The following is a 12,328-nucleotide window of genomic DNA, read 5'->3' as shown; positions in this document are numbered from 1 at the left end:
CAAAACAATCTACAAATTCAATGCAATCCCTATCAAATTACCAATGGCAGTTTTTATGGAACTAGAACAAAAAATCTTAAAATTTGTATGGAGACACAAAAGACCCTGAATTGCCAAAGCAGTCTTGAGGGAAAAAAACGGAGCTGGAGGAATCAGACTCCCTGACTTCAGACTATACTGCAAAGCTACAGTAATCAAGACAAAATGGTACTGGCACAAAAACAGAAAAAGAGAACAATGGAACAAGATAGAAAGCCCAGAGATAAACCCACGCGCCTATGGTCAACTAATCTATGACAAAGGAGGCAAGGATATACCATGGAGAAAAGACAGTCTCTTTAGTAAGTGGTGCCGGGAAAACTGGACAGCTACATGTAAAAGAATGAAATTAGAACACTCTGTAACACCATACACAAAAATAAACTCAAAATGGATTTGAGACCTGAATGTTAAGACCAGACACTATAAAACTCTTAGAGGAAAACATAGGAAGAACACTCTTTGACATAAATCACAGCAAGATCTTTTTTGATCCGCCTCCTAGAGTAATGGAAATAAAAGTAAACAAATGGGACCTAATGAAACTTAAAAGCTTTTGCACAGCGAAGGAAACCATAAACAAGACGAAAAGACAACCCTCAGAATGGGAGAAAATATTTGCAAATGAAGTGACTGACAAAGGATTCATCTTCAAAATATACAAACAGCTCGGGCAGTTCAATATCAAAAAAACAACCCAATTGAAAAATGGGCGGAAGACCTAAATAGACATTTCTTCAAAGAAGACATACCGATGGCCAAGAGGCACATGAAAAGATGCTCAACATCACTAATTATTAGAGAAATGCAGATCAAAACTACAATGAGGTATCACCTCACACCAGTCAGAATGGCTATCATCAGAAAATCTACAAACAGTAAATTCTGGAGAGGGTGTGGAGAAAAGGGAACCCTCCTACACTGTTGGTGGGAATGTAAATTGATACAGCTGCTATGGAGAACAGTATTGACGTTCATTACAAAACTAAAAATAGAACTACCATATGACCCAGCAGTCTCACTACTGGGCATATACCCTGAGAAAACCATAATTCAAAAAGACACATGTACCCAAGTGTTCTTTGCAGCACTATTTACAATAGCCAGGACATTGAAGCAACCTAAATGTCCATCAACAGAGGAATGGATAAAGAAGATGTGGTACATGTAATTGAGTTGGCCAAAAAGTTCATTCAGGTTTTTCGGTAAGATGTTATCAAGCCTGAACGAACTTTTTGGCCAACCTAATACAATGGAGTATTACTCAGCCATAAAAGGGAATGAAATTGGGTCATCTGTAGAGATGTGGATAGACCTAGAGACTCATACAGAGTGAAGTTAGTCAGAAAGAGAAAAACAAATATATTAACACATATATGTGGAATCTAGAAAAATGGTACAGATGAACCTATTTATAGGGCAGGAATAGAGACGCAGACATAGAGAACAGAGATGTGGACACAGGGGGAAGGGGAGGGTGGGACGAATTGGGAGATTAGGTTTAACATAAACACACTACCATGTGTAAAATAGCTAGTGGGAGCCTGCTGTATAGCACAGGGAACTCAGCTCAGTGCTCTGTGACCACCTAGATGGGTGGGATTGGGGGTGGGGGGTGGGAGGGAGGTCCAAGAGGGAGGGGATATATGTATACATATGGCTGATTCACTTCATTGCACAGCAGAAACTAACACAACATTGTAAAACAATTATACTCCCATTTTAAAAAATAGTGTATTTCCTCCAGCTTCTATTGATAATATTTGACATGGCCACAGTGCACTTAAGACCAGGAAATTAACTTTGCTGAAGCACTGTCGACTGAACTACAGACCTTGCTGGAATTCTGCCAGTGTTCCCACTGGTGGTGTTTTCCTGGTCCCAGGATCCAGTCCAGAACCCACGTTGCACTTTGTCGTTGCGTCTCTTCCTTAATCTCTTCCAGGGGGTGACGGTTCCTGGGTCCTTCCTTGTCTTTTGTGGCCACTTCTGAAGGGTGGCTTGTTTGGTCAGTTTGTCTGTCCGTGTCCCACAGCATGTGTTTGCCTGAAGTCTTCTCGACATTAGTTTGAGGTTGTGCGTTTTGGCAGGAACACCACGGAGGTGATCTTGTACATTAGATCCTGGGTGCACGCTGTGGATCAGTCTGCTAATTTGCCAGATTTCTCTCTGGTCAAGTTATTCTTTTCCTCTTTGTGTAAATATCCTGTGTGGAGATACTGTGAGACTATGCCAATATCCTGATATTCAACACACCCCACCCACTGATTTTATCTTCATCCCTGGTCTTTGCTGCAGCAGTTATCACTGAGGTGTTTGCCTAGTCGGTCCATCTTTTTAAGTGTCAGCTGTGCTGCCTGGGAGGCGGGGAAGGTCATCAGGGTGCCTTGGTTACCCGACTGTGAAAAAAGCAGGTCGCCACATAGTCTTTCTCAAGTTCAAAGGAGCGAGCTTCCCTTGCTAACCAAGTGTTTCATTTTTAAATAGGAAGGGGAGTTGATTTTTTTCCAGTGTCTTTTTCTCTAAGTGTTAACCTGGTGAATGCCCTTCCTAATCAGGAGGCTGTACTGACTCACCCTTCACTGGTCACTGCACCGTGTTCCTCTGGTGTGTGTGCCTGCGAGAAACTGCCCACACGTTCCTGTACAGTTTTTGCCTTTGTATTCGAAGGTGAAAGTGGGCTATGCTTTTTTTTTTTGTACATCCAGTTTTTATATTAGGGTAATACGAGCCTTGCAGGATAAATTGGAAAGCTTTTCATCGTTTTCTGTTGGTCTGGACCAATTTAATCAACAGGAAGTATCTGTTTTAATAGATCTTGTCGGTCCAGCCCTTTGGGTGGCCTTCCTTGGTCACGGCTCTGGTCAGGATTCCCAGGACCCTTGAGCCCCTGTAGGCAGTTTGCCCGTGTCTCCTTTCCATCTGGAGTTTCAAATGCATCGGGAGGAAGCGTACAGATTTTTTTGGGGGGTGATTTCGAACGATCTCTGCATCTAGAATCATACCCTTTTCTCATTGTGGTTTGTTAGATGTATTTTCCCCCTTTGCTCTCTATCAGAGTTTTTAATATTTTTTCAGAAAACTAGCTCTTAATTTATCAGGTCTGGTTATATTTTTTTGTTTGATATTTTATTATTTTCCCTTAATCTTCACTTTCGAAATTCTGCGTACCTTTTGTGTGTGTGGTTTATTTGGCTGCTTTCCCTGGTTCCGTATTTCACGTACTTTCAAAAGTCTTTTTTCCTAACAGGCGCATGTAAGGCCCAAAACTTCACTTTTGTTTGGCTCCTCTTTCCCCCATCAGCAGCTCCTGCGGGCCTGACCTTTGACATACACACAGAATCCAGCAGCTACACACGGCGTCTGCGGCCCCCGCCCCGGCCCGGCCGCCGCCTCTCCTCCCACCCAGATTGTCGCGACAGCTCCCTAGTGGGTCTTCCGCCTCCACAGCAGCCCGAGTGAGTCACTTCCCCGTGGATGCTGATCCTCAGGTTAGAACAAGCTTTCAGGTTTGGGAAACATTTTGGGATTCCCTCTGTCTTCTCAACAACAGATGCAAGAACAATTACATATATATGTGTCCATGGGGGTGGGGGGCTTGCCGGCCACTTGAGCCCTGGGGCTCTAGCCCAGGAGGTGGCGGGAGCTGATGGCAGGTGGTCCGGAGCAGAGGCTCCCTCTGGATGAGGGTCAGAGTTTACAGGCTCAGTCCTTTGAATCCATCTTTAAACACTGAGGCTGCTCCTGCTGTGTGTCTTTTGTCCCCAGAGGCCCTGAATTGGGTCAGAACCTTGCTGTGAAGCCCCTCCAGGGCCACTCTGCTCCCAAGGTGAAACACTTCTTCCCTCATCTGTGTCCTAAACCGTGTCCAGCCTTGGCCCGGCCCAGCACACGAGAGGTTCTGCAGTGAGGTGAAGTGACGGTATTAATATATTCCAACAATAAATATATGAGAGACTCATAATAAAAAGCCAACAACATGGAGAGGCCCTGAGCTTAACTATAAACCCTTGCCCATTATCCCAGTGCCAGGGAAAAGTTACAGGTCAAGTTTAAGTTCTGTGTCATATTCAAGTCTAAAGGAGTTAAAGTCTGAAATCAGACCCCGTGGCCGGTCGAGCTCAGAAGCTGCCCTCCCTGGTTTCTCACTCAGCTGCTCTCGGTGGAGGGGAGTCTGCCTGGTGGAATAGGTTCTTTCAGAGCCCTGGCCTGGCTCTGTCACACACAGGTCCACTTGGGCCCTTCAGGGCCTCAGACACTGCATCGTTCTCTCGCGCCTCAGTGAGGAGACCAGGCAGCCTTGGACACGGGTATCCCAGGCAGCAGGACGCCGAGGACACCTGCAGAGCCCGGGGAAGTCTGAGCAAAGCTGGTGGTCAGGGATGACCTTGCCTTGAGCCTCCCTGTCGTGCAGGATGGGCGACTTCAGAGCTTCAGCTAGGACGAGAATTTAACCTCCCAGCGAGGGGTTAATTTTGGTCCTAGACATTTACCATCTTAATGTCCGTTTCCCCAGAAGCTGCCCCTGTTCTTAGGTCTGCGGTTTGGAATTGGGGACGCCCCTTTGGGGACAGGTGCCCTCACTCTCCTGCGAGGAGGCACTTTCCATCCTGGGCCACAGGGCCTGTCCCCTAGTGTCTCTTACTGTGGAGTCCCGGTCCCCGGATGCCTGCTGCTTAGAGTGGGTGTCTCCCTTCAAGGCCTGAACCACCGCAGAGCCAAGCAGAGACCGGCAGTTGGGAGGGACTTGGGCCCAGGGAGAAGCCGCAAGATTCCGGTCAAGGTTGCTGTTCCACGGCCTCTGTGACCCTGAATGTGGCATGGAGTCAGATGGTGGTTCTGATGTGCCCACCTGGGCCTGGCCCTCACACTCTGAGAAATCCAAAGGGCCTGGAATGCACCCTGTTTCTGACAACTGAGTATTTCCCCAGCCAAGGTGCTTAGGAGACGCTGTTCCTTGAGCCCTGGTCTCTGCTCTCCAGGCCCCCTCGAGCTGGATCCTTACCCCAGTGGTGGTGCCCCCCGGGCTGAGTTCTCTGGGGAGCTGGGGGCCAGGAAGCAATCGGACTCTGTAGAACGGACAGAGCTGCCCTAGCGCCATGCACCCCCCAGGGCCACACTCCCACGGGGACCAAACTCCTCCAGCCCCATGGCCCTAGCCTCACCACCTGCTTATTTTGAGCCCCCGATTCCACACGTTTGCTTGATTTCTTGGTCCCCAGCCTGTCGCTCGATGTTGGGGTCCCCATCAGTAACCCCTCTCCCCTGCATGCCCAGACTCAGAACAGGTTGAAAGGAGAACAGAGAGGAAGACTGGGCGGTGAGGATGCATCCTGACGGCAGAGGGTGCCGCCTTTGGCGGGGAGCTTAGATGGGCGGGCCTGAGGCTCAGTGTCTGGTGCCGTGTCCAGGACCGCCTGCAGAGGTGGGCCGAGCCCCGGCCGGGTCCCAGCTGCGCAGGGCGGGCCCTGGAGAGCAGAGAACACTTGTGTGCAGGGCCGTCTGCTCTCCCCAGTTTTCTTCAAAGGCATCTTCTTCAGTTCCATTTTCTGTTATTCCCCCCCCCCGCCCCCCACCTTTTGTTCATATACTCCCCCCCCCTCCCGCCCCTTTGCCCATATACCACATGGACAGTGGTAGGAATGATAGCAGTAATAGTGACCAGGTTTCCTGCACGCTGACTGCCGGGCTCTGGGCCCAGTGCCCTGCCTGTACTAACTCACGTGCACCCTCCTTGTGGTGACTGGCCTGCTGTCATCCTGGAACAGACAGGGGCACAGAGAGGCAGGGCAGGGCTTCTCGTTGGGCGGTGGCAGGCAGTCAGCCTTTGCAGGTAAAGGGCGCTCTGGTTTGGGGCTGGTAGAGCCCTTGGACCCTGCAGGGTTGGCCCCAGTAGGGAGTTTTCCTGCTGGAAACATGTGGGACTTATATTTAAGAGTGACTTGATTATATCATCACTGGAGCCTAGATATAGTTTTGTAGATATGTTTCTGTCTTTTAAGATTATTTAAAAAAAATGTTTTTATTTTCCCTGGCCAATGTAGTTTTTCTTGGGGGCTTTACTCTTTGATGTGGACTGGAAAAGAATGTTACCATTTTAAGATCTCTTAAAACATGTCTTTGGATTTGTTGTCTGTACAAATGGAAATTCAGATAATAGTTCTGTTCTTAACTGAAGAAAAACAGGAAAAGAAAATAAATTTCTTGCTACTTGGAATGATAAACACGGTGAAGCATATGCCGTATATCCTGACAACAGAAATTCAAGGTCGGAAATAATTCCTTTCCTCCTGAGTCTGCCTTCAGCTTCCCTGAGGAGCGCAGGAGCTGAAATTTGCTCCTAATTGTAGCCGTAATTTTAGCCTGCAATTAAACACATGATTTCATCCCAGCTGATGTCTTTTTAGCTCTTCTGACATGGATAACACAAAAACTCTGTAGATTTGAGCGGCTACTTTAATCTGATGGGAGGTCACAGGAAGTCACTGTTATCTGAGCATGACTGGCTGCCCAGTGGGAACTAGATTCATCTTGTCTCTAAAAAGGGCACACATCTCGTCTTCTCTCGGTTTGCAGGGCTACTGTCTATGCCTGTTCTGCTGAGACCCTCTGTGATGTCAAGGGTCATCGGAGTGAGTGCCAGCAGGTGGGGCAGAGTCAAGCTGGTGGGAGTCCCTTGCTGCTGCAGCGGGTCTGGTATCCAGAGCCCCAGAGCCGAGCTGCTCTGGGGAGGGAGCTGGAGGGACTCCTGGTCCAGGCCCATCCTGGGCTGCTCTTCTCCTCGGCCTGTCCCCCAGAGATTGGCCTGTCCTCCGGAGGTCAGCCTGTCTCCCCAGGGGTCAGCCTGTCTCCCAGGGGTCGGCCTGTCCCCCAGGGGTCGGCCTGTCTCCCAGAGGTCGTCCACCCCATGAAGCAAGGGCTCCCTGCCCAGGGGAGCGTGGGGAGCACCAGAATGAAACAGGTTTCCCTCCTCCAGGTCCTGAGAGCCCGTCCTTGCTACGGTGCATGGTGACCCCCAGGGCCGGCATGCAGGCGTGGTCCCCGAGTGTGATGCTGAGAGCAGACCCTGATTCTGCACAGGCACGTGCTGGCCGCGGCCCTGAGCGCTTCTGTGCTCTGTCTGCTTGAACTTTCACCATGACCCAGGGCTTCTCGTTGGTCTCCCTGTGGTGCAGGTGGGATGCCGAGGCCTTGGAGCTGGTTGGGGGCTGGGTCCACGTCCTGTTGCCCTTCACATCCTGAACCCGGTGGAGCCTCCTCCAGGGAGCCCCTAGGATTCCCTCCCCATCCCCTAAGGGGGGGACTCTGACCTCCAGGGTCGGGATTCCTCAGGGTTGAACGGTGCCGCATCATCACCACCCTGCACCCATCTGTCCCCTGTGAGACCCTGGGCCACGGGTGCCGGGCTGTCCGCGCCCCTGAGCCGAGCAGGGTCTTCCGGCCTCCAGCACCGAGCCTGGTGCTTCACTGCTGTGAGTTAATTTTCAGCGGGGCATGGGTCTCACCCTCTCTCTGCGCCTTCACGGTGGGAGGGAGCAGACGGGCTCCTGACGGGTCTCAGACCCCGAGGGCTCACACTGTCGTTACTTTGCGGACCCGGCACCTTCTCCCTGTTGGGCTGATCAGGAACGGTATGCAGTCACTCGAGCAGGTGTCCGCATGTGTCATCGGCTGCGTTTGGACCCAGCGCACATCAGAAGTTCTCGGGTGGGTGGAGGCAACGTTCGGATGATTGCGCGGCACCAGCTCTCAGAGCGTATGCTGGGCTTTCTTTACAAACGTCGTTTGTGAAGAACGTCGTTCAGCGTTCGGGTGTTGATTAGACACAGTTGGAGTGCGTTTGGGTTAGAAGGTTCGGAATAGGACATGGAGAGGCGCTCATTTCTGGGGCGGTCCGTGGCCACTTTGAGGACGCACCCCGGGGAGCAGGATGGCTCTGCAGCCTCGCTGGGGCGAGGCGGGACGTGGGCCCGGGGGAGCCGAGTGGCCCCCAGCTCTGGGCAGTCCTGTCCTGCGAGGACCGAGGTGTCCCCTCGGTTCTCTGGCCTGTGGGACCTTGTGTAGGTTGACCTGCCTTTTGGCCCCCCTCCGCGTCTTACACAGAGGGGTCCGCGGGCCGCTCACGGGGCCGTGTATGAGGTTGTTCTGGGGGAGCCTCCTAAGCTCTTTGCCTACTGTGTTTGATTTGTTTAAAAGCATTCGTTAGGAAACATGCAGAGAACAGACACCGGGGGCTCACAGGCCAGGCAGTCTCGTGCTTCACTTGTCTCTCAACCGCCCTGCCCCGCCACCCGTGTGGAGGTCGCTACCGCCCTGCCTTTGCCGTTCCTTTTCCTGCCGTGTTTCTTCATGCATCTCTCTCCACAAGTGATAGAATTTGTTTTGGTGTTTGAACATACCATCTAAATGGTGTCGCACTGATGTGTCCTCGCCACTGTTTAAAGATCACATTGTGGGTTTGAGATTTGCTGCGTTGACAGGTGTGGCTGCCGAATGGTATTCTGTGGGAGAATTCAGGCAGAGATTCTGCATTGGTTCCCCTCCGGGACAGTCACACTGGGTCCACTTTCTCTCTTATAAACACTGCCAGAGTGAACACCCTTGGCTGTCTCCTTTTGGATAAGAGATTCTAGAGCGGATGCCCCAAAGTGGAATTCCAGGCTTGTAGGGTTTGTTCAGCTTGAACTTGACCTCCACAGTGGTTGTACACTTTACCTTCTCAGTGTCTCACAGGCCTGTTAACCCACGTTTTCCCTGACCCTGCCCTCTTGCCAGGTCTGCAGGGCATGCGGAGGCGCCTCTGCCATGTGGTTTTGTGTTTTCCTTACTCGGGGGTGCAGAGGGCGGAGTTGGGTGGGCCTGCTCCCGGGTTTCTGATTACACTGATCGAGGTTAGCTTTAATCTGAGGTCTCCAACTCTTGTGACTCTTGGAATTGCTCTTACAGACGGCAAGTTTGGTGCCTACATGCAAGTTCACATTCAGAATGATGGGCCTGTGACCATTGAACTGGAATCTCCGGCTCCTGGTGCTGCTACCTCCGACCCAAAGCAGGTAAGCCCAGAGTCAAGGGTCGGGTCTGTCTCCTGGGAGCCGGTAACATCTTTTGGCCTTGATTTAGTTCCTGGAGCACTTCTGAGTCTGAGGTGGAGAAAACGCCTCATTGTAGTAACCTAGAGTTTATTTGCTACATCCCTTCCCGAGAACGCACCTGTCGCCCCGCGTCTCCTGTGTGCTGCGGCCTTGCCTCCACCGGACTCCATTCCAGAGCCCGGTCCTCCTCCAGGCCGGTCCCGGGCGAGGTGCCTGGGCGTCCACAGGCCGCTGGGTGGCAGCAGAGGAGCGGCACGGCTCCCCTCGGCCGGACCCGGTTCCCGAGTGTGGAATGGTTGCGTGGAGTGGGTTTATCCCAGGTGTGGGTAGATGTGCCACCTGAGGGTCTTTGTAAATCCTTATTTTTCTAAAGCAACGTCTGACCTGGATTTGCTGCCAATTCTGTAAGCTTTCAGAAAAAATTTAATTAAAATAGAGAAAGGAAATCTGTGCTAGTCCTTGTGAGCTGTGTGCTTCTCATAGGTGCTTAGCACTTCTGAAGGCTTTAATTAATGCAGCTGCTCAATGGCCTTGGAGAGGCAGGAGGGCAGGAGTGAGAGCTGGGGGCGGGCAGCCCTGTTTTCCCCCCGCCCCCGCCTTCTGGGACACTGAAGTGGAAGGATGCAGGGGTGGCAGGGAGCATTATGTAAACGTAAAGCTCTGTGACCTGTTCAAAGTCATCATTTCCAAGGGGAACAGACCTTTTCTTTTATGTTACTGATTCTTTAGATTGATAGAGAAGCAGGAACACATCTGGTGCAGTAGTGCTGGGCTTGAAAGGTGATAATTGAGGTTCCTGGAATTACTGATAGCATGAAAGCAAATCACAAGTGAAAAGTCCACATGAAAAATTAAACTTTTTATTTTGATGTAACTTGAGACTTACAGGCAAGTTGAAAAGAGTCAGAGTTTCCATACGCCCTTTACCTGGCATCCCCTACATTTCCCATCTTATGTAATCACAGTCTGCTCATCAAAATGTTGACGTTAATACTGATACAATACTGTTGGCTACGCTACAACCTTACTTAAGTTTCACTAGTTTTCTCTAGTGTCCTTCATCTGTTTCAGGATAATCTGGGATCCCACCTGGTGTTTATGGCCTTTCCCGGTCCTTGTGGCTTTGGTCTGCTGGCTTCTGTAGAATGTTCCTCGGTTTCCTTCCCTGTGGTTACACCGAGGTTGTGCATTTGACAGGTTCACCTTTACCTGGTTTCACAGGATACCGGCCTCTCCCGGTTTCCTCTTGCCCCTGGCTGGCTGTTCTCCCTCTGCTTTTATTTGATCACTGTTTTGTTGTTCTGATTTATTATTCTGCTTCAACTGTATTTGGAGAGAAAATTTAGTCAAGTTTTTTTCATTCTAAATATTTTTCTAGAAGTGATAGAATAATACATGAAATCTTTAGGCTCTTCAACCTTCTTGAGCAAGCACTCCCTCTTCTTTACCATAAAGAAAAAGACAACATTTTTTAAACTTATTAACAGGCCATGCTAAGTTGTTACAATAAGAAAGTTAGTTTCCTTAGTTCTGAATCTTTTAGGAGCTTCTCTTCAAATGCAGGAATTGTTCTGAGTTAATTTCAATTACTTGTTCTAGTTAATGGACTCCAGAAGCCTCAGACCCTATAAACTGCCCAGATCTAGATCTCTGTCCCCGTGCTGTCCGGAGGTACCAGTAGGCAGACACAGGGGGCTCTGGGGGTGGCCTTTCCTCTTTCAGTAAGAACAGGCTTCCTCTTCGGGCTTATAGCTGATTTGTTCACTTTTGTGTTGTGTTTTAAAATACAGGTTCTTTAAACCTGAACAAATGAACAATGTGTGTGTGCTTTTTTTTTTCCTAATTGAAGTATAGTTGATTTGCAATATTGTGTTAGTTTCTGCTGTCCAGAAGAGTGATTCAGTTATACATATACATATATCTATCTTTGTCATATTCTTTTCCATTATGTTTCATTATAGGATATTGAATATAGCTCCCTGCTCTACAGTAGGTCCTTGTGTGTGTGTGTGTGTGTGTGTGTGTGTGTGTGTGTGTGTGTGTATTTAGGCATCAGGTGTCTTTTTAGTGTGTGACAGTGTGTTGGGGGGGGAGGAAGTGCCGTGACCCGGTCCCTGCTCTGGGGGCAGATTCAGGGCAGCATAAACCTGGAAGGTTCTTGACAGTGACGGGGGTAAAGAACAGTGTCCGACAACTTGGGACACATCACAAGGACACCACTTCATGCTCCACCTTAAACCCCTCAGTGCCTTCCAGAGACATCTGGGTTCCAACCTGAGCCACGTGCCCGGCTGCTGTGGCTCGCGGCCTCCTCTGCACCAGCCCCCACAAGACCCCTGCTTCCCCTGCCTCTGGACTCTGGTCTCAGCGTTTGTCTCCTCCTCGGAGGGTATCCTCTGACCCCTCAACCCCAGTGAGCCCCCATCAGCCACTCGTCCTGTTGCTCTGAGGCTTTTTCACTGCCTGGGGCTGAGCGTGGGGTGCAGTTTGTTCTGGAGTCGTGTGTCCTGGGCCCGAGAGCTGTGTGTCTGTGAATGTCCTTCTGGCACAGAGCTGGCCTGGACTCCTAGGGGACTGGTGGTTTTGCTGACCTTTAAGGATGTGAGGTGGGGCGAGGAGGCATTCTCAGTTGTTGTTTCCAAACTTGCACTTGAAATAGGGCTAAATTCCTGTTTTTAAGAGTCCCATCCTGTTTTTAAGAGTCCCAGAGCTCTATTTATGGGTCATGCAGCTACTGCTGGTGAAGACTGGGCTGGTATAGGCAACTAGTTGTGTGCCCGCCTTAACCAGATCTCTGCTTGTGTCTGGAAGTGGCAGCCCCTGCACGTTTCCCATGGCTGCATGGGCACCGCGCCCAGCGCAGTAGGGGCTGCGGTGTGGGTCCCCTGATGTTCCCGACGGAGAGAAAGTGGAAGAAGAGGGGTAGTGCTTGCTCTGAGGGACATCCCTCCAAGAACGGGGTGGAAGCAGTAGCAGAGCCACCAGACAGAGGCTGTCTTCCCTGTTGCACTTTTGTGGAAGAACATGGTTCTGGTAGGAACATCCTGATTATAACCTAGAGAAGATCGGCTAGTGCGTGAGTTCTTCTGTGGGTGGCTAGATACAGGGAAATTTCAACACCCTTGCCAGCCAGGCCTGCGGGGAGAAACTTACTGTTGCTCTTGTTTTCATCTTAATTGCTTTCCCTGAGCCGGTGG

At 50.4% G+C, this 12,328-nt stretch overlaps 1 protein-coding gene across 13 annotated transcripts in view; it reads left to right on the top strand.

The window, feature by feature from the left end:
* Positions 1 to 12,328, top strand: part of DTD1 (D-aminoacyl-tRNA deacylase 1) — a 115,226-nt gene that overhangs the window by 18,997 nt on the left and 83,901 nt on the right. For 11 of the 13 annotated variants that reach the window (XM_024123612.3, XM_007114746.4, XM_007114744.4 and 8 more), the window contains one exon: positions 8,986 to 9,092. In XM_024123612.3, coding sequence (XP_023979380.1) covers positions 8,986 to 9,092 — 107 coding nt within the window. Of the gene's footprint in view, positions 1 to 3,343; positions 3,498 to 8,985; positions 9,093 to 12,328 lie in introns of all 13 variants that reach the window. The other 2 variants (XR_003682942.1, XR_008619191.1) reach the window with 1 other exon arrangement.

This window comes from Physeter macrocephalus, chromosome 14 (assembly GCF_002837175.3).
Source record: "Physeter macrocephalus isolate SW-GA chromosome 14, ASM283717v5, whole genome shotgun sequence".
NCBI lineage: Eukaryota > Metazoa > Chordata > Mammalia > Artiodactyla > Physeteridae > Physeter > Physeter macrocephalus.
This window is presented reverse-complemented; position numbering and strand designations above follow the sequence as displayed.